A 23,497-nucleotide genomic window follows, 5' to 3' on the forward strand; every position below is an offset into this window, starting at 1 on the left:
TGAAAGATGCCCTCGTACGAACGGGATATGGCACTCGACTCATCGATCGACAGTTCCAACGCGCCACAGCGAAAAACCGGCACCGACCTCCTCAGAAGACAAACATGGGACACACCCGACAGAATACCCTTCGTCGTCCAGTACTTCCCCGGAGCGGAGAAACTACGTCATCTTCTTCACAGCCTTCAACACGTCATTGATGACGATGAACATCTTGCCAAGGTCATCCCCACACCCCCACTACTTGCCTTCAAACAACCGCGCAACCTCAAACGAACCATTGTTTGCAGCAAACTGCCCAGTCTTCAGAACAGTGACCACGACACCACACAACCATGTCATGGTAATCTCTGCAAGACGTGCCAGATCATCGACATGGATACCACTATTACACGTGAGAACACCACCCACCAGGTACGCGGTACATACTCGTGCGACTCGGCCAACGTTGTCTACCTCATACGCTGCAGGAAAGGATGTCCCGAAGCGTGGTACATTGGCGAGACCATGCAGACGCTGCGACAACGAATGAACGGACATCGCGCAACAATCACCAGGCAGGAATGTTCCCTTCCAGTCGGGGAACACTTCAGCAGTCAAGGGCATTCAGCCTCGGATCTCCGGGTAAGCGTTCTCCAAAGCGGCCTTCAGGACCCGCGACAACGCAGAATCGCCGAGCAGAAACTTATAGCCAAGTTCCGCACACATGAGTGCGGCCTCAACCGGGACCTGGGATTCATGTCACATTACATTCATCCCCCACCATCTGGCCTGCGAAATCCTACCAACTGTCCTGGCTTGAGACAATTCACACCTCTTTAACCTGGGGTTACCCCATCTCTGGATCTGTAAAGATTTAATCACCTGCTAATGCTCGCATTCCTAGCATTGTTTGGCATCTTTGAATTTGTCTATATATGTGTTTCTGGAACAGACCTCTTCATTCACCTGAGGAAGGAGCAGCGCTCCGAAAGCTAGTGACATCGAAACAAACCTGTTGGACTTTAACCTGGTGTTGTAAGACTTTGTAATGAAAGAGAATGCTTAGTCAGCAATGATGTATACATCTTTTGTGTGAAATTGACAGCTATCTGCATTGAGAATTTAACCTGCTGCGATTCTGCAGTCTTAAATTATCAACTTTTTTTGATTTAACAAAAAATACTTAATTTGCTGCAATCAAACCAGCAGAGGACACTGCTCAGCGTTCAATGTTGCAGAGTTATGCAAGATTGCAGATAAATAATCAGGTACCATCACTAGTAGGCTTTTAATCCTTTGGAAAACATGCATGCCCCTTAACATTCACCCCTATTATTCAACCAAACATGGGAAACTTACGCTGTCTTCTGAAAAGATATTCCAATGTTTAAAAGCCGGGCTATATTTTCTGAATACACATTACCTATTTAGTAGAAGGTAGCACTTAAAAGGCAACCTGTGGTGAAACATTCAATTATTCTGACAGAATATCCATTTCCTCTTTTGCATGCAGTACTAATTATTCTCCTGAGAAGGGAACTTGCCATCCTTACCCAGTCTGACTTACACATGACACCAGTCCCACATTAGGGGGCTGACTCTTAATACCCCCCTTCAAAGTTGTAAAACCACTGTTACCAAAACAGAAATGAAACATTGTGCAGGCCCATCAGCAGCAAATCGGGCATCAGTTACAACACGACTTGGCCAATTTCATGAAGTCAAGAGGCGATTGGTAAAATGAAAACAACAACTAGCTGTGGGCTCTGATAACATCCCAGTTGTAGGTTTGAAGACCTGTACACAAGAACGAAATGAACAAGATATTTCAGTGCAGCTGTGACACTGACATCTAGCGGACAACGGGGAATATTGCCCAGGTGTGCCTCATCTGCAAAATGCAGCATAAATGTAATAATAATCTTTATTAGTGTCACAAGTAGGCTTACATTAACACTGCAGTGAAGTTACTGTGAAAATCCCCGAGTCGCCACACTCTGTCACCTGTTCGGGTACACGGAGGGAGAATTCAGAATGTCCAACTCACCCAACAAGCACTTCTTTCGGACCTTGTGGGAGGAAACCGGAGCACCTGGAGGAAACCCACGTAGACAGGGAGAACGTGCAGACTCCGCACAGACAGTGGCCCAATTGGGAATCGAACCCGGGTCAAAAGTGCTAACCACTGTGCTACCGTACCGCCCTTGACCAATCTTCAATAATCAACCAATTAATGCTCTATCCACCTTCACCCAATCAGCAAAACAAAAAGATGTAGTTCTGTGGATCGTTACAAGACCACCGGACAACTCAAAGCGCTTTGCAGCCAATGAAGTACTTTTGATGTGTTGTCACTGTTGGAATGTAGGAAGCATGCAGCCAATTTGTGTACAGCAAACACCACCAAACAGCAATGTGATAATGACCGGATAATCTGGGGTTTTTTCAATGATATTGTGTGAGAGATGAATATTGACTGGGATACGGAGGATAACGTCCTTGCTCTTAGTTAAACTAGTGCCATGGGAACATTTACATCCACCCAAATACGCAGATGGGGCTTCAATCTGACATCCAAGCAGCGCTGTTGTTCCCTCAGTACTGCACTCAAGTGTCAGCCTAGATTTTAGGTGCTCAAGCCCAGGGGTGCAACTTGAAGCTGGAATAAATCTGGAACCTTGTGATTCAACGTAGAGTCTTCCACCAACAACTGACACTTAAAGATGCCCGCATTCGCAACATTAGAACGATACCGGATAAGTATTGCCTACTCACCAAATTTCTGGTGCTCAGTTTTGGCTTTGACGTAACTACTTAGCTCCAGATTTCATTGCAACTTGATCCAGGTATTGACACAAGAGTCAATATATGATAATTAGAGAGAGCAATTCCCTTCAAGATTGAAGCTCTATGTGATCACGTATGGCAGCAAGGAGCTCTAACAAAACTGAGATCAATGAGTGTCATTCTGAAAATCTTCCTGTTGCTGAAGTAATATGGCACACAGGAAGATAGATGTGATCATCTGAGGTCAGTCATCACAGCCAGAACAACACATCAGGGAATTCTTTAGCAAACAACATGGCCCAACTAGCTCCTGCAGTTCCATCTATGACTATGATATTAGGCTATATGTGGAGCTGTTCACTGATAATTGCAGAGTTCAACTCCATTTACTTGTTCTGATAGTGGTGCACAGCAGCACAGAACAGCATCCGGGCCAACAAAATAGGGTCACAGGATCAGGGTAGGCCATTTCGTCGATTCCTCAAGTCTTTACCGAGACCATGGTTGATCTGCGACCCAACTCTTTTCCCCCACCTTTATCCCACATCCATGAATAACTTTGGATAACAAAAATCACTACCTCAGATTTAAAACTTACAACTTATCAAACTTTAGTTCATTTGAAGCTTCTATCACCCTCTGTATCTAAAGTGTTTCCTAAAATGACAAGGTAACTTTTGCACCACCTAAGCACTGAACAATTAATCGCCAAGAGAGGTCCAAATCATCTCCTAACCTTCAACAGTAACATGATCACAGATTCCCAAGTCAACATCTTGAGGGTTACCAGTGCTCATGAGCTTAACTGGACCAGCCAGGTCAACACAATGGTTACTGCATGGTGCAGCAAGCCACCCGCACCATTTACAGGGTTCACATCAGGCACAGAGCCACAATGGGCGTTGGGTTTGACAGCAAGCTACATAAAGCGGTCCACTCGATTAGCGGTCCAGCCCCTCCAACACAGGCATTATGAACTTGTACGATGTATCATCTACAGGATGAACTGGTGTCTTGCGAGAGTGCCTTTAAGAAATGGATGTTTAAGCAAGGTACCTTTAAGAAATGCAATGATGTCAGAGTGTGGGTGGAGCTGGGCTTTAGATCAGCCATTTTGCAGTTTTTTTTAGTTTTGAGAAGAAGAGCTTGGGAGTGTCTGCATTTGCAGTGAGCTGGACCTGCTGTGATCTCTGCCATGAAAGACTATCTCTGGATCATTTGGGTGATTTAAACTCATAAAAGTAATGCTTTTAACCTGATGTGTTTCTGTTTAAAGGTGTTAAGTCTCTCTTGGATGTTGAAAGGAATAACTGAAGGATTATTTAGTGTTGTAATATTTTTGGGGTTATCTTTGAAGTAAGGGGTGTTACGAGATCTAATGTTTATTTAAAAGGTTAAGTTGAGTTCATAGAATAAACATTGTTTTGTGTTTAAAAACCCACGGGTCCATAATTGTAATCCCACACCTGGAGAACAAGCCGTGTGCTCGGAAAAGCAACAATACATTAAAGGGGGAGGTTGGCTGAACTCCATGATACATTTTGGGGTTCTGAAAACGCCTCTCCCATAACACTGGGGGAAAATTAAAATCACCAAGCTAACTTCCAATAGCAGCTTCTGACCCTGCCAGAACAGGAATAACATGGGACGATGATAGTTTTGAATCACCCACCATGTTGACTTACGCATATCACCATTTCTTCAATGCTGCTGGGTCAATATCCTGGAATTCTCTTTCCAGCACCAAGAACTAGAGGTTCATGGAGTAGACCCATCACCACCTTCTCAGGGAAACTAGGTCACAGATGCAGTTTATTTTTATAAATATATTTTATTAAAGTTTTCAAACACAATTTCCCCCCCTTTCAAATCAACAAAAACGGTAACATGATAACTGATAGATAACATTGTTTAAATAAAAAAGTGAACTAACAAAATATCACAAAACAGTGCCCCCCCCGCCCCCTCAAGAACACAAACAATTCCCCCCCCCCCCCCAACCTGGCTGCTGCTGGCTATCTATTTTCCCCCCTAACGTTCCGCTAGATAGTCGAGGAACGGTTGCCACCGCCTGGTGAACCCCTGAGCCAATCCTCTCAGCGCAAACTTCATCCGCTCCAGTTTTATGAACCCTGCCATATCGATTACCCAGGCCTCCACGCCGGGGGGTTTCGCTTCCTTCCACATGAGTAAAATCCCACGCCGGGCTACTAGGGACGCAAAGGCCACAATATCGGCCTCTGTCACCTCCTGCACTCCCGGCTCATCCGCTACCCCAAATATAGCTAACCCCCAGCTTGACTTGACCCGGACCTTCACCACCTTCGAGATCACTCCCGCCACTCCCCTCCAATGCCGGACACGACCAAAACATATGTGCGTGGTTCGCCGGGCTTCCCCCGCACCTCCCGCACTTGTCCTCCACTCCGAAGAACCTGCTCAACCTTGCTCCCGTTATGTGTGCTCTATGTAGCACCTTAAATTGGACCAGGCGAAGCCTGGCACACGAGGAAGAGGAATTTACCCTACTTAGGGCATCAGCCCACAAACCCTCCTCAATCTCCTCCCCGAGCTCTTCTTCCCATTTTCCCTTCAGTTCTTCTACCAGCTCCTCACCCTCTTCTCTCATCTCCCGGTATATTTCGGACACTTTGCCCTCCCCGACCCACACCCCCGAAAGCACTCTATCCTGGATCCCTTGTCGGGAGCAGCGGAAATTCCCTCACTTGTCTCATGAACGCCCTCACCTGCATATACCTAAAGATATTCCCCGGGGGCAGCTCATACTTTTCCTCCAACGCTCCCAAGCTCGCAAACGTCCCATCTATAAATAAGTCTCCCACTCTCCTAATTCCTGCCCGGTGCCAGCTCTGGAACCCTCCGTCCAACCTCCCTGGGGCAAACCTATGGTTGATCCTGATCGGGGACCACACCGAGGCTCCCAGCACACTCCTCTGTTGCCTCCATTGCCCCCAGATACTTAATGTTGCCGCCACCACTGGGTTTGTGGTAAACTTTTTCGGGGAGAGCGGTAGTGGCGCCGTCAGCAGCGCTTTTAAGCTCGTCCCTTTACAAGACACCATCTCCAGCCTTTTCCACGCCGCCCCCTCTCCCTCTATCATCCACTTACGGATCATCGCCACGTTGGCGGCCCAGTAGTAGTCGCCCAAATTCGGCAACGCCAGTCTCCCTCTGTCCCTGCTATGTTGCAGGAACCCCCTCCTTACCCTCGGGGCCTTCCCTGCCCATACGAAGCTCATGGTGCTCCTATCTATTTTTTTGAAAAAGGCCTTAGTGATCAATATAGGGAGACACTGAAACACAAATGGGAACCTCGGGAGGACCATCATCTTGATCGCCTGCACTCTACCCGCCAGTGTCAGCGGCTGCATATCCCACTTTTTGAAATCCTCTTCCATTTGCTCCACCAGCCGAGTCAGATTGAGTCTGTGTAAGGTTCCCCAGCTCCTGGCTATCTGAATCCCCAGGCATCGGAAGTTTCTTTCCACTCTCCTTAGCGGCAGGCCATCTATCCCTCTACTCTGGTCCCCAGGGTGTATTACGAAAAGCTCACTCTTCCCCATGTTAAGCCTATATCCCGAGAAATCTCCAAACTCGCTCAATATCTGCATAACCTCTATCATCCCCCCCACTGGATCCGCCACATATAGCAGTAGGTCATCTGCGTAGAGTGACACTCGGTGTTCCTCTCCCCCTCTAACCACCCCTCTCCATTTCCTGGAGTCTCTCAGCGCTATGGCCAGTGGTTCAATTGCCAGCGCGAACAGTAATGGGGACAGCGGGCATCCGCGTCTTGTTCCCCTATGTAGTCGAAAATATTCCGACCTTTGCCGATTTGTGACTACACTTGCCATTGGGGCCCCATAGAGGAATTTAACCCAGCTGACAAACGCCTCCCCGAACCTCCCATAGATACTCCCACTCTACCCTATCAAATGCCTTCTCTGCATCCATTGCCGCCACTATCTCTGCCTCCCCCTCTGCTGGGGGCATCATTATCACCCCCAATAGCCGCCGCACGTTGACATTCATTGTCTCCCCTTTACGAACGCTGTCTGACCTTCGTGCACTACCCCCGGGATACAATCCTCTATCCTCATTGTCAGCACTTTTGCCAGCAACTTGGCGTCCACGTTTAGGAGTGAGATAAAGACCCGCATTGCAGCGGGTCTTTATCTCGCTTCAGGATTAGTGATATCGTCGCCTCCGACATTGTCGGGGGTAGGGTCCCCCCTTCTCTGGCCTCGTTAAAGGTTCTTACCAGCAGCGGGGCCAACAAATCCACATATTTCCTATAAAATTCCACCGGGAACCCGTCAAGTCCTGGGGCCTTCCCTGCCTGCATGTTCCCAGCCCTTTGGTCACCTCGTCCATCCCAATTGGCGCCCCCAGGCCTGCCACCTCCTGCTCCTCCATCCTCGGGAACCTTAGTTGGTCCAGAACCTGCTGCATCCCCTCCTTTCCCTCCGGGGGTTGGGACCTATATAACCTCTCATAAAAGGTCTTGAACACCTCATTTACCTTCCCTGCTCTCCGCACCGTGGTTCCCGTTTCATCCCTAACTCCCACTATTTTCCTCGCTGCTGTCCTCTTTCGAAGCTGGTGGGCCAACAGGCGACTCGCCTTTTCCCCATATTCATATCTCATCCCCTGTGCCTTCCTCCACTGTGCCTCTGCCCTCCCTGTGGTCAGCAGGTCGAACTCCGTCTGGAGTCGTCGCCTCTCCCTGTATAGTCCTACGTCCGGGGCCTCCGCATATTTTTTATCCACACTCAAATCTCCCCCAGTAATCTTTCCCTTTCTTTGGCCTCTGTTTTCCCCTTGTGAGCCCTGATGGAGATCAACTCTCCCCAGACCACCGCCTTCAGCGCTTCCCATACCACCCCCACTCGGACCTCCCCATCATCGTTGGCCTCCAGGTACCTTTCGATACATCCCCGCACTCTTCCACAGACTCCCTCATCCGCCAATAATCCCACATCCAGTCGCCAGAGTGGACGCTGCTCCCTCTCCTCTCCTAGTTCCAGATCCACCCAATGTGGGGCATGGTCTGAAACAGCTATAGCCGAGTACTCCGTTCCTTCCACCCTCGAAATCAGTGACCTTCCCAAAACGAAGAAATCTATCCGGGAGTATACCTTATGGACATGGGAGAAAAAGGAGAACTCTTGGCCATCGGCCTAACAAATCGCCACGGATCCACTCCCCCCATTTGGTCCATAAACCCCCTAAGCACTTTGGCCGCTGCCGGCCTTCTTCCGGTCCTGGATCTAGATCTATCTAACCCTGGGTCTAGCACGGTGTTGAAGTCCCCCCCACATTACCAGGTTTCCTACCTCCAGGTCCGGGATGCGTCCCAGCATCCGCTTCATAAATCCCGCATCATCCCAGTTCGGGACATATACGTTGACCAGCACGACCTCCATTCCCTGCAGTCTGCCACTCACCATCACATATCTGCCCCCGCTGTCCGCTACGATGTTCCTAGCCTCGAACGACACCCGTTTCCCCACCAATATGGCCACCCCTCTATTCTTTGCATCCAGCCCTGAGTGGAACACCTGTCCCACCCATCCTTTCCTTAACCTAACCTGGTCCGCCACCTTCAGATGCGTCTCTTGAAGTATGGCCACGTCTGCCTTCAGTCCCTTTAAGTGCGCGAACACTCGGGCCCTCTTAAATCGGCCCATTTAGGCCTCTCACGTTCCACGTGATCAGCCGGACTGGGGGGCTGCCCGCCCCCCTCCCCTGTCGACTAGCCATCACCCTCTCTGGGCCAGTCCCACGTCCCGGTTCCGCGCACCCACCCGTCCCCCAGGCGGCGCATTCCCGCCTCGACCACCTTTTCTCTTACCAGCTCCCTTCCGATCTCCGCAGCAGCAACCCAGTTGTCCCCCCTCCCCCCCGCTAGATCCCCATCTAGCATGGTTACTCCCCCCATATTGCTTCCGAAAGTCAGCTGACTTCAACTGACCCCGGCTTCTCCCGCTCTCTCCTTGACGACCCCCCCCCCCCCGTGAGGAACTCCCATCCTCCTTGCGCCTATCTTCCCGCCATCATCTCTCTGGCGCGGGAAAAGAGAAAGAAACCCCGCGCTTTCTAGAACCATCCTGCCCCCCATGGCGCAGCTCCCCCTACTGCCCCCTTCCCATTCCCCATCCCCCGCCGGTGTCTCTTCTTCCCCCCCCCCCCCCCCCCCCCCCCCCACTGGCGGCCACATTTCTCAGTGTCCCCCCCTCCCCAATTTACACCTCTATACATCAGCATTGTCGTTTCCCCTCCAACATCAGTACCTCAGTTCTGGTCCAGTTTCTCTTTTTGAATGAAGGTCCATGCTTCTTCCGACGTCTCAAAATAGTAATGTCTATCCTGGTGCGTGACCCACAATCGCGCCGGCTGCAACATCCCGAACTTCACTTTCTTCTTATGCAGCACTTCCTTGGCTCGATTGAAACTCGCCCTCCTTCTCGCCACCTCCGCACTCCAATCCTGATACACTCGTATCACCGCATTCTCCCATCTGCTACTTCGTACCTTCTTGGCCCATCTCAGAACCATCTCTCTGTCACTGAAGCAGTGAAATCGCACGATCATCGCCCTAGGTGGTTCTCCAGCCTTTGGTCTCCTCGCAGGGACCCGGTGGGCCCCTTCCACTTCCAAGGGGCCCGAGGGGGCCTCAGCTCCCATTAGCGAGCGTAGCATCGTGCTCGCGTAAGCCCCGCCGTCAGCTCCTTCCACTCCCTCGGGGAGACCCAGGATCCAGAGGTTCTTTCTCCTTGATCTATTTTCCAGGACTTCAATCCTTTCGATGCACTCATTGTCCGTTACCTTCTGCTCCACCACACGGAGCTCTATCTCCTGGGCCTTTTGTGTCTCTTTAAGCCCCTCGATTGCCTCTAGCATCGGGGCCAGCACCTCCTTTTTAAGCAGCTCCACACACCGTCTTAAAAATTTGTCTTGGTCCGGTCCCCATGTCGGCTGGGCTCCCTCCGACGCCTTCTTGCTCCTTTCTTTCTTCTGCCGCTGCCCTCGAGGATTCTCCGAGATCTGGCCGCCGCCGCCAATATTTTTCTTTCTCACTGTGGGGGGTGGACTCCCTGTTGCCTCACCCCACACCGGGTTACGTCAAAAAATAATTTCCCGTTGGGGCTCTTAAAAGAGCCCGAAGGTCCGTTTAAGCTGGAGCCGCCGAAACGTGCGGCTTAGCTGGTCATCGCCGCAACCGGAAGTCCATAGATGCAGTTTTGACAGTGTTGTGCATACCCTCAATTTAAAAAGCCCATACAACACAAATAACTCACTAACATGGAGATGCCTAAAGACACAACCTTCAAACTATTTTTATGGAGCTTTTACCACTATTTGCATTGCATCCAACTATATTCTATTCACACCCACCTCTGTAATGCTCTTCCTCGCCAACTTACACAACACATACCCATTCAACTACCACACCACTCTCAATCTTCACAAACACATACCCACTCAACCTCCACATCACCCTCTTAATTCCACAACACATACCCACTCAACATTTATTCCTCCGCTCCTTCCTTACTTCAAATCTGCCAATACACTTTAAAATAAAGCGATCCTCAGACAGCAAAGGCTCCTCCTCAAGAAGCACAGCAGAACCTTAAAAATATAGATACTTTCTCTAAAATAGCACATCTCACACAGCAATAAAATCTATTTCCAATTAAACATTTAGTCATTGGCCAGAATAAAACAAGTTCACTTTTTTGTGTCCTAATGACGTACTAATTTCTGACAGAATGAAAAGCAGCCTGGACACGTGCAGAGAACACAAATATAGAAAATTTGAAACACTCTCCAGGCAAATTCCAAGAGAGATGCAAACAAATGCTGCAGTTGAAAAAAAATTTCACCTTTCATGGTTCGCTGCCCCAAAGCAACATCCCTTCAGGACAGACAAATAAACGCCACATGAAAATGACTCAGAAAAAATATGAGGCAATGCATTTAGCAAGGTTGCATAATCAGAAAACTGATTCAGTATGTGGCAATATTTAAAAACGAGGAAAAGCTTTGGCATTCACAAATCGTCTAAAAGTGGGAGAAAAGTTGTCAAAGCTGCTTAAAACACATATGGAATCTGAGGTTTATGGATAGAGGCACTGTGTACAAAAGCAAGGTGGTAATAATTGTGAGGAAAGACAAGAAAACCCAACTAGAATGTAGAAAGCCAAGAGGTATTAAAACTCGTGACAAATTTTGATAGATCGACCAGGACACACTAGTTCCAGTTATGAATCAGCAGCCAGCAGGCATAAAGGGGCACAAGGTGATAAGAAATGGCAGCAGGAACAGACAATATGGCTCATCGAGCCTGCTCCTCCATTCAATATCATGGTTGATCTTTTCCCACTGACTCCACATTCCCTGGATTCTCGGAGACCAAAAATCTGTCGACCCCAACCTTAAATAAATTCAATGATGCCGCATCTACAACACTCCGGGATAGAGAAGTCCAAAGATTTACAACCCTTCTGAATATAGACCCAATTAGCCACTAAATTGGGGCTACATTCTGTGGAGTTTAGACATTTTAGAGGCGATTTGATTCAACCATTGGAGAAATGGATGTGTTCCCATTATATAAAAAAGATAGATTGATTTTAGGCTACAATGTAGGCAAATTCCATAATACCTTTTGAAAACGAAGCAAATAAATGTTTGAAACATAAAAACGATACTATGTGGTTAATTATTTTAAGAGTCGGCAATTACTATGGGTCAAAAAGCCTCTTGTTAGACTGTCAAGCTGTTATTTGATTCTATCCTTAAGCGTAATCTAATGAAAGTCGATACAGAAATTCAATACAGAAAAGCAAACCAAGTGGGTTTATGCCCAGGCCAGAGAAGGTCTGGAATTCTACAGGTGGCAGAGACAAAAAAGTCAGCCAAAATTAGATTGGGCCAACCCTAGTTCACACAAAGGGGAGCTGCTATCCCACTGCATCACCAAATGATCTTCTCATGTGTCAAGGACCAATTGCTCATTTTCTCTTCCACAAAACAGCCGCTGAAGATCAGCTTTAAGTCAACTGCTGCACCAACTTGAAGCAAATTCAGAAGCTATTTCCAATGCCAAAAGGAATAAAAAATAAATAAGAATTGGAGCAACTGATGAAGAATGGGCAGTTAACTGGCAAATGGACTTTAACATCGATCAACATAGGGTAAAGGGGAAAAACAGAAACATCACCTACACCGTAGAAAGAAACTGAATGTGGTGGAAGAGCAAAGGGAAATAAGTGGACAGGTGAACAATAATTTTATTTCTGGTAGGAATAGCAAACAAAAGTGGTGAATTTATATTAAACTTGCATAAAAGCGATTGTCAGGTTGCACGTGAAGTACCGTAAACAGTTCTAGTCATCATAATATCAAAAAAGGATGCAGAAGCAAAAATCTTTTTACAGGGTTGTTCCAGGACTGAGACATTGTACTGCTATCGAGAACGACTGAATAACTTTATTGTGTTAGAAAAGAGAAGACTTAGAAGTGTCCTGATAGAGGTCTTTAAAATTATGCATGGGTTGGGGGAGGGAGAATATGGGCAGAACATTCCCACTTGTGTAAAAATCCAAAGTAGGGATCATAAATACAAGATAGTAAATCTAACAGGGAAACAAGCAGAAATGTATTTACTCCTAGTGAATGCAATGTGGAACTTGCTGCCACAGAAAGTGACTGAGGCTCAGAAGCTTTAAAAAGGTTTCTGCTGCTACTCCTATCAGATCTGCTGTCATGCTATCACAGTCGTATGACTTGCACGATCTTCACACATCCACTGTAGATCACCTGAGATCGCTCGGTGACGTCCATCATCCACCACACCCAAGTCGACCCTTGTCTGCTGCCCTTCACTTTTCCCCCTGGTAAAGATATCTGAAGATTTTCAGCTCTGATCAACTGGCCACAATACTGGCATTTTATTTTTCTGGATGTCATTTTCTAAGGGCTCGTTTTGCTCTCGCAATTTCGAGCACCTCTTCATTTGTCTTATAGTCTGTATGTGGAATTTGTAGCATACATCTTAACATCCACAAATCAGAGAACTCTCGGTTCTTCCACAGATCTTTATTTAATGCCCAGGTTTCTGAGGCACACAGGAATGAGAATAGAATTCTGCACATCAGGAGTTATTTTTACCTTGTTACAAGCTTGATGAGTACATGAGAAAAAAGGGAATAATGGTATTCTGAAAAGCTGAAATAAGGTAGATGGAATAATTCAAATACCCACAGACAAGTTGGGTTATTACCTGTTCTGTGCTATACATTCTATGTAATTCGCTCGAAGACTAAAGTCAAGAATAACAAGCCATTTTATAAAACCTACAGATAGTGGGCAACATGGTAGCACAAGTGATTAGCATTGTGGCTTCACAGCGTCAGGGTCCCAGGTTAGATACCCTGCTGGGTCACTGTCTGTGCGGAGTCTGCACGTTCTCCCCGTATCTGCGTGGGTTTCCTCCGGGTGCTTCGGTTTCCTCCCACAGCCCAAAGACGTGCAGGTTAGGTGGATTGGCCATGATAAATTGCCCTTAGTGACCAAAAAAGGTTAGATGGGATTATTGGGATAGGATGGAAGTGAGGGCTTAAGTGGGTCGGTGCAGACGCGATGGGCCGAATGGCCTCCTTCTGCACTGTATGTTCTATGTATTCAAAAAGTGAAAAAATTCTAGGGTAGAGTTTTTGGCTTATCTTAACAGTGAGTTAAAAGGTGAAGGGAAGATTTTCGACATTGTGAAGATCAAAGTCAAGCAACTCTACGCAGCCAATATGAATAAACAGGGAGGTTAGAGCTACCTGGTTGTGCACACACTTTGGATCAAAAGTTGATGTAGAAGGCGCAAGAGAGAATGAGTAAAGGGAAGGGTGAGAGAAAAGCAAAAGCTGGGTTTCAATGAGACACAAAATGATAATGGGTGGAAGGATCCCAGATGGACAGAATAAAGATTTGATGATGTACCAAAGATATTTCAGATTTCCATGTTAAAGCAAGAGATGGTCACAGTGGATGCAGGGTAAACAATTAGGCATGTCAGAGGACACAGCAAGTTGTCAATCTTTAAACTTGTTCAGGAGAGATATTCAATGTTAATGGCAAGGAGAAAATCAAGCAGAGATAGCTGGCTGTATCATGTAGATGCAGTGTTGTGACTTTTCCCCGGGCGCTGCTCCGTATCAAGTTGGAAACTAGCAGGACGACGAAGGGAAGTAGCTTTCCAAAACACCAATGATCTCAGGCATTGAATGATCCAGAGGCTATAACACATTTTACCATTACCTAATCGCCCTCATGTGTAAAAACAGAACGAGGAAAAATATTTGACAAAGAGCCAATGAATTTTAAAAAAGGGGCGGGGGAGCATTTGATGGAGAAAATAGAGAACAACAAATACACAAATGTGGTTTGAAGAACAAGATGAAAGTGGACACAGGAGGCAGTCAATGAAAGTTAGTACGGTAAGAAATCCATAACAATAGAACTTTTGTGTGGAGCTGAACAGCAGCTATTGAGGGTGGCAGCAATGCTACACCAGAAAGAGTTCAAGAGAAAATAGCACCTAAGGTGGATGCAAACGTTACTCACTACTCCACTGAAGCAGAGAGATGACTTCTCCTAAATTGGAAAGGTGATAAAAAAAATCCCAAGTTTAATTCCCCAGGCACATCACTGTTCAACAGTTTCAGGTTGCAATTAGCAGAAGTAAACAGGGAACTACTTCTACTCTCTCATGCACAGGTGATGAAAGTGTATGGAGGCAGAATGGAAAGAACAAGCTTGTTTTAATGAGCAGTAGGGAGTACGAAGGAGGAGTAGAAATTAGATCCTAGACCTATTTAGAGAAACAAAGTTAAGAACTGCCGACAGCTGAAATATGAAGTTTCAGCTGCTGAGCCTCGAGGAGGTGCGAAGGTTCCAGGTTTGAGTTATGGTGTGTGCTGAGTTAGCTGATACCAGTGGAGCGTCAGAATGGGTGTGAAAACTGGCTACAAACCAAGCTCTGGAAGAAGAAAAACATTTAATCAGATAGGATTTTTGCACCTCATCACTAAACACAGATGATGGGCGTCTACTTAAGTGGGCTCGGTTGTGATACAGTTAACGGGCCTATCGACCGATACTCCCCAATGTGACCGATGAAGAGTGGCCACTTGGACCAGGTACCAGAGTGATCACCACATGTAATCATACTACAATAAGGAAATCGAATTGCTTTAAAGGGTAGAAAAGAGGAAAACAACATCTAGAAGGTACAAAATGTGTCTTTACTCATCAGAACTGAAACAACTTATATTTATAGAATGCCTTTAACATAATAAAACATCTCAAGAGGTTTCACAGGAACATTATGGCACAAAACATGACAAAATATAAAACTCTTGAGAACGAAACGGAAGAGATTACTCAAGTGGTTTTCAAACTTAAATAACCGTTCTAATTAAGTGCTGCATAATGTTCGGTTCTAAATAATGCATTCCAGTGCTTCCAGACACAGTACATCAGGATCAGTAATTCAAGAGGACTGTTCAAAAAGCTCAAAACTACCATACCTTTCTTCCTATGGCTCCGCTTGTTTTTTTGGGGGGCGGAGGCTCAAATATCCTCTGCTGCTGTTGGGGTGGCAACGTGGAATAAAGTGGAATGATTTTGATATCTCCAACTTCAGGACCTAGGTCATCAATTTCACGCTTTATCCGCTTACAGGCTTCATCAATTTCCTGTCAGAATGACACAAATTCAAACATTATATGCTGAACAGCAATTAACGCTGGCAGAACCGCTTTTTTTTTTAAACCAATTTTTAAAAGTGAGATTCAATAAAATCCAGAAGATTGGAATTTTTTAAAAAAAAACACACAAAGAAAAGTAACGAACCTAGATGTAATTATAAGACATTAGAGAAATAGCTGCTAACCGAAATCTCACAATACCCTCTTCTGTCAGCCTAATTCTAAATCACAGTTCAATTTTTTTGAGACTGCTAAGCACTGTTTTGTTCATCATGAATCACTGGACATTTTAAATTAAATAGGATAAAGTGTAAAAACGTTTATTTTACTCTGTAGATAACCACATCTGCTGTAAATCATCTTCACCGCCTTCTCCCAAATTATAAATAGCAGGCTCCTTTCACCACACCTCTTAAATACCATATCCCATTCGAAAAATGTTAATCATCTGGTAAAATTTCTAAAATGGCACATTACACGGTCCTGCATTCTAAGTCAATCACGGCACATGTTGAAGTGGTGTAAACATCTTCACGAGTCTAAAAACCTCTAATATTGACATTTATGTTTACATACTTCAAAACCATGATAAAAGGACTACTACATTGACAACATACTTGACAAATATAATACACTCATAGAACATTACAGCGCAGTACAGGCCCTTCGGCCCTCGATGTTGCGCCGACCTGTGAAACCACTCTAAAGCCCATCTACACTATTCCCTTATTGTCCATATGTCTATCCAATGACCATTTGAATGCCCTTAGTGTTGGCGAGTTCACTACTGTTGCAGGCAGGGTATTCCACGCCCTTACTACTCTCTTGAGTAAAGAACCTACCTCTGACATCTGTCTTATATCTATCTCCCCTCAATTTAAAGCTATGTCCCCTCGTGCTAGACATCACCATCCGAGGAAGAAGGCTCTCACTGTCCACCCTATCCAATCCTCTGATCATCTTGTATGCCTCAATTAAGTCTCCTCTTAACCTTCTTCTCTCCAATGAAAACGGCCTCAAGTCCCTCAGCCTTTCCTCATAAGATCTTCCCTCCATACCAGGCAACATTCTGGTAAATCTCCTCTGCACCCTTTCCAATGTCTCCACATCCTTCCTATAATGCGGCGACCAGAATTGCACGCAATACTCCAAATGCGTCCGCACCAGAGTTTTGTACAGCTGCAACATGCTCTGAAACTCAATCCCTCTACCAATAAAAGCTAACACACCATACGCCTTCTTAACAACCCTCTCAACCTGGGTGGCAACCTTCAGGGATCTCTGTACATGGACACCGAGATCTCTCTGCTCATCCACACTGCCAAGAATCTTACCATGAGCTCATGCTCATCTTTAACCTGTTGAACAGGAACTGAATGCATACACATTAGAAATTTGTATTGATCAAGTGTGGAATAAAACTTTCTGATCTTGAATAATAATTATAATTTTCCAAAGATAGTCAAAGGGTCGCCAACAAATAGCATTCAGGTCTCCCAAACAGGATTGTAAAAATAAATCTACCTTTTATATAGCTGTTTTCACAGAGCCCCTTATAGCCAATAAATTACTTGCATAGTGTCATTACTGTTCCACGGGTAGTTTTAACTCAAATTTGCAACTAGTAAGGTCCTTTTTAAAACAGTTCAAGAAGAATAACCACACGAAGAATAAAACAAAATGTGATCCAGGACAATGGAAGAATTATCCTGGTCCCCTTTGTAAAATTCTAGATCTATCTTAACAGGTAGATGAAGTCCCGGTATTACAATCCCAGACTAGACCCCAATAGTGGCTAAGATAAGGGACAGAAACCCCAATATTTTATTTTAATTTTGTAAAACTGTGAGGAAAGGATACCTTTCTTCAGGAGTGGTTGCATAAAGGAATTGGGATATGGAATATTAAAACAAACTTTATTAACATAGTATTAAAATCTTTAGCATCACACAAGAACATAGCTTACAATTACCCCGTAAACAATACTACTCAATAATGAATACAATATCCTTCTGCTATCTTTATTCCCATTTAAACAAAAATAAAAAACATCTCAGCAGTCAATCCACTGAAACTACCAATGACATATAGGAATACTTGCTTTAGAGAGATGTTATTTGAGAAAGAGATATCTCTCGACACTTCTTTAAAGAAAAGATCTGAATCCTGTCAGATCCATGCAGAAACTCTGGCTGTATTCCTTCAGAAATGGCTCCTCAGCTTGTTTCAACTTCCCCTTTGTTCTCAGACAAGTTTGTACTGCTTTAAAGACTTTTTAATTGAACTGTAGGGAGAGTAAAACTGCTCGACTTCTGGACACAGCATTATTCAGCTCAGAACTGCAGTGACCCGCTTTCTGCAAAATGTCGGATGCCGTAGTTCTACCCAGAAACAATATTATTGTACCAAGCTGAAATCTAATTAACTCCACAGGAAACCGTGGCGCCGTGAGGCCGCAGTGCTAACCACTGCACCACCGTGCTGCCCTTAAGCTAAGATTCTTTTTAAACAGGAGCACAACTGGCAGACAGAACAATTGTCTACTGAGTCATTGAACACCTCAGAGAACACCCGAAATGGAGAAGCCATTCAGCCATTCAATAAGATCAAAGCTCAAATGTTTGTGTTTCTGAGTTCCACATTCCCTCGTTTCTCCTCACCTCTGTCCTAGAAGGGCAGTGCCTCCTAGTTCTGGACTCATCCAGAATAGGAAACATCCTTTCCACATCCACCTTGTCAAGACCATATCTCGTATACTTCAAATAAGTCACCCTTCAACTCTTCTAAACTCCGGCGGAAAGAAGCATGATCTACCTAACCTTTCCACATAAGGCAACTCGCTCATTCCAGGCATCAATCTAATAACCTCCTTTGAATCACCTGAAACACATTTACATCCTTCTTTAAATGGTTAGCACTGTTGCTTCACAGCACCAGGGTCCCAGGTTCGATACCAGGCTTGGGTCACTGTCTGTGCGGAGTCCGCATGTTCTCCCAGTGTCTGCTTGGATAACCGCCGGGTGCTCCGGTTTCCTCCCATAAGTCCCGAAAGACGTGCTGTTAGGTGAATTGGATATTCTGAATTCTCCCTCCGTGTATCCGAACAGGCGATGGAATGTGGCGACTAGGGGCTTTTCACAGTAACTTCATTGCAGTGCTGATGTAAGCCTACTTGTGTCAATAAAGATTATTATTAAATAAAGAGACCAAACTGTGCACAGTATTTGAAAAATTGTCTCACAAATGTCCTGTATAACTGAAGCATAAAACCTTTCCTTTTATGTTCAAATTATCTCTTAAAAAAGGATGGCATTCCATTAGCCTTCTTGATTACTTGCTGTATCTGCATTCCAACTTTATGACTTATACACTACAACACTGTTTATCAAACGTTTTTCCCCCGGGACCCACTTTTGCCAACTGGCCAACGTTCGGGACCTGCGCCACATTTGCTAACCCAATCTATCCAGATTCAAGGCAGCGTGGTGACACTAACGTTGCCCCAGGCAAACGATGGAAAATAAATCATCTAGTTTTCCTTTTCTTATTCACTATCCAGGAGCCTCTGGTGCACTGAATTTCTGTCAGCATTGAGTGAGGACAGGATCATATATGCCTGCGATGTCCTCCCTTCTATAAATGTCGACTGGCCAGGGTCACACATGAAAGATAGTTACTCATAAGAGAGATCTGCCAACAATTGTGAACCTGCATTCATCGCGGGACACTGCCTCGAGGAAACAGGAAAGACTGAGATGAGGAGAACAAAGAATAGATATCACTCGGAAAGATCAAAATGTGGTTCTTGTAAATAAAACAGCCATAAATCTGAAGATACTGATATTAAAATCTTGTGCCTTCACTGTGAGGTCATTAATTAATTCTGTCACATTACATAATATCAAGCGGAATATAACCTGCTCTCTGGTTGATTCCAGAACGGGCTTTTCTAAGAAACTATCTCGAAAGAATTCTATGAACTCCTCATTCCAGGTTTAATCTGATTTTTCCAGTTTTTATTTCAATTAAAGTCAACCATGACTATTGCCGTTCCTTTACTACAGCTCCCAATATTTCTTCTCGTCTACTTTGTCCTACATTGCGATTACTGTTAGGAGGCCTGTAAACTACTCCCTCTATTGACTTCTTTCCCCTACTATTCCTCATCTCCACCCAAACCTATTCTACATACTGATCTCCTGAACCAAGCAGATCTCTAACTATTGCACCAATACCACCCCGGATTGACAGTGCTATCGCTCCACCTTTACCTAGCTTCCTATTCTTCTTGAATGTCAAATGCCCTCAATAATCAGGACCCAATCCTGGTCATCCAGCAACCATGATTTCATAATGCCAATCAGAATATATTTATTTACTTCAATGCGTGCTATTAATTGGTTTACTTTGTTATGAAAGCTACGCATGCCCAGATAAAGGGGGCTGGATTTTCTGCATGCGCCCACGGTGTGTTTTGTGGCTGATGGCGGAATCTTCTGGACCCGCAACAGGGGGTCCACCAGAAGATCCCGCCAGCGAGAACAGCTGGAAAGGTTCAGCCAGGGTCTTCAGTTTTGACTTTTTGTTAACGTTGTAACATCTATTCCACTGTTGGGGCAAGTATTTTCCTCTCTTATCTGGCCTCTACTCTTTGATGTGACACATCTTTCCACATTTGATCCTTTGCCCCCACTATTTAGTTTAAAGCCCTATTTCCCTGGTTATACTGGCCCAAGCCGAGTTCAGGTGCAGGCAGTTGCAACTCAACAGCCCCCACTTTGCCCAGTACTGGTGGCACTGCCCTACAAACCAAAACCCATTTCACTCACACCAGTATTTGAGTCACATACCCTATACCAATTTGAATGCAGCTCAGGCTATAATCTAGAAGTTATAACCTATGAAGTTCTAATTTTTGATGTAGTGCCTAGCTCCTCAACTCCCTATGCAGAACCACTTTCCAATTTCTACCCAAGTTGCTGGTACATGCATGGATCACGACAACTGGATCCTCCCAGTCCCAGAATAAAGGGTAAAACTGAATCGCATAATCCAGAAAGATACATGATGTGGAGATGCGGCGTTGGACTGGGGTGAGCACAGTAAGAAGTCTTACAACACCAGGTTAAAGTCCAACAGGTTTGTTTCAAACACTAGTTTTCGGAGCACTGCTCCTTCCTCAGGTGAATCTGTATCAGAAAGATACAGATATCGCTTCTCATCAGACAATACAGTTATGAGGGTATTACAATTGGCTTCATTACCCCAGGCTATGAAGGAGAAAGTGAACCGTTTCCACACCTAGTCACTATACAGTGACACCTGCTGGAAAATGCAAGCACATAGATGTTGAGCAAGGACACATTCAGGCTCAGCTGTGAACAATCTGGCCAACATTCCCTACTGAAGCTTACACACAAAGAATGCTCATTCAGGTGAGGAACAAGAGGATTAATTGTGCCTGCGGAACTGTGCATCACCATGAGGCACTCTGCTTGGCAAGAAGAGAAATAAATGAGAAGGAAACTGGCAGGGGAAGAAATGTCGATTACATCGATTCAAATTTAAAACTGAATCCTGGACATTTAAACTGATGAGCATGTGGAGATCGTTTCTGAAATGGAATGCCTAGTGAATGAATGGTTATGAAATTAGGCCAGTGTTTCCAAACTGTGGTTTGCAAACCCCCCCCTTTCAGAGGGTTCTTGGGAAAAATTCCATAATGGGTAAAGCAAGAGCCTTTAGGCTGAAATTGCAAATTTACAGGAAAACAATTGGCGCATATTTCACAAGTATGTAGGAATTGGCGGACAATTAATTTGGTCCATGTATAAATAAATAGTCAATTAAACACAACTGTGGCAGCACAAGCCAAGTGAAAGGAACACCTGCACAACTAAGCTACTTTTGCTTTTATTTGCATTATTCGGAAACAGCTATCAGTTTTACGCCCACCAAATGAGCAAACGCAATCAATAAGAGATAGACAACTATTTTGGTGCATTATAACAGCAAATTACTGCGGATGCTGGAATCTGAAACCAATGAGAAAATGTTGGAAATTCTCAGCAGGTCTGGCAGCATCTGTAGGGAGAGAACAGCGCTACGTTTTGAGTTTAATGTTTCGAGTCCAGGTGACCCTTTGTCAAAGCTATAATACAGAGAAAGTGGGAAATATTTATACTGTGGTGTGAGAATGACTGATGAGTCATAGTCTCAGAAACCCAGGGAAGCGGGGTGCTAATAGCCATAGAAACCACAGGGAAAGAATGCCAATAAATAACAGTCCCCAGAGAGAACAAAAGGTGTCAAAGATGTGCAATAGACCAGATTGAAAGAGGTGCAAGTGAAACTGGTCTATTGCATTCGCTACTCCCAATGTGGTCTCCTCTATATCGGAGAGACCAAACGCAGACTGGGTGATCGCTTTGCTGAGCACCTTCGGTCAGTGCACATTCAGGACCCTGACATTCCCGTTGCTTGCCATTTTAACACAAGATGCCCACATGTCTGTCCTTGTCCTGCAGCAATGTTCCAGTGAAGCTCAATGCAAATGGAGGAACAACATCTCATCTTCCGGTTAGGCACACTACAGCCTTTCAGTCTCAACATCGAATGCAACAACTTCAGATGATTAGCTCTACCCCACCTTGACCCATTTGTTTTCATCCAATTTCATTTTAATTGCCTTTTACCATTTATTTCTCTCTTGTCTTTCTTTATAGACATTTGACCCCCCCCATCTTATCCACCTTTCCTTACCCTTTCTCCCCTTTGCTTCCCCTTTCCCCTCCCCCATATCTACATCTTTCACAGTATACCCTCTGATGTTAGTTTCTCTGCTGTTTGGCCTTTCACGCCTTTTGTTCTCTCCGGGGACTGCCATTAGCACTCTTTCCGTGGCTTCTGTTGCCATTAGCACGCCGCTTCCCTGGGTTTCTGTGGCTATCACTCATCTTTCATTCTCACTTCAGTTTTAATATTTCCCACTTTCTCTGTATTATAGCTTTGACAAAGGGTCACCTGCTCTTTTCTCTCCCTACAGATGCTGCCAGACCTGCGGAGATTTTCCAGCATTTTCTCTTTGATTTGGTGCTTTGATGACCAAAGCCAAGATCATTGGAGCCAATGTAGCAGCCGTGCAGTCCTTCAGTTAGTCAGTCCTCAGTCACTCTCTGAGTCACAGAGTGCCGAAGAGGCCTTTTGGCCCATCGAATGTGCACCTACACATGAAAAACACCTGACCTGTCTACCTCATCCCATTTGCCAGCACTCAGTCCATAGCCTTGAATGTTATGACGTGCCAAGTGCTCATCCAGGTACTTTTTAAAAAAGAAAATGAGGCAACCCGCCTCGACCACCCACCCAGGCAGTTCATTCCAGACCGTCACCTCTGGATAAAAATGTTTTTCCTTAAATCTCTCCAAACCTCCTGCACCTCACCTTGAACTTTGTGTCCCCTCATGACTGACCCTTCAACTAAGAGGCGCAGCTGTTCCCTATCCACCCTGTCCAAGCCCCTCAATCTTGTACGCCCCTCAATCAGGGCCCCTCAGTCTTCTCTGCTCCAACGAAAACAACCCAAGTCTATCCAATCTCTCCATAACTTAAAATGTTTCATCCCAGGCAACATCCTGTTGAATGTTCACACATCCCTTCCTGTGCAATCATGTCCTTTCTGTAATGTGACAACCAGGATTGCACACAGTACTCCAGCTGTTACCTCACCAAGGTTCTATGCAACTTCAATGCGACCACCCTGCTTTTGTAATCTATGCCTCGATTTAGAAAGGCAAGTATCCCATATGCCTTTTTCACCACCCTATTAACCTGCCCTCCCACCTTCAGAGATCTGTGGACAAACACGCCACGGTTCCTTTATTCCTCGGAACTTCCCAGTGTTATGCCATTTATTGAATACTTCCTTAGCAAATTAC

At 45.3% G+C, this 23,497-nt stretch overlaps 1 protein-coding gene across 2 annotated transcripts in view; it reads right to left on the reverse strand.

Moving 5' to 3' along the window:
• The window catches only part of dhx15 (DEAH (Asp-Glu-Ala-His) box helicase 15), a 171,527-nt gene that overhangs the window by 62,608 nt on the left and 85,422 nt on the right, over positions 1-23,497 (reverse strand). For both annotated transcript variants that reach the window (XM_072496497.1, XM_072496499.1), the window contains exon 6: positions 15,381-15,548. In XM_072496497.1, coding sequence (XP_072352598.1) covers positions 15,381-15,548 — 168 coding nt within the window. The remainder of the gene's footprint in view (positions 1-15,380; positions 15,549-23,497) is intronic.

Source organism: Scyliorhinus torazame, chromosome 3, assembly GCF_047496885.1.
Source record: "Scyliorhinus torazame isolate Kashiwa2021f chromosome 3, sScyTor2.1, whole genome shotgun sequence".
Lineage (NCBI taxonomy): Eukaryota > Metazoa > Chordata > Chondrichthyes > Carcharhiniformes > Scyliorhinidae > Scyliorhinus > Scyliorhinus torazame.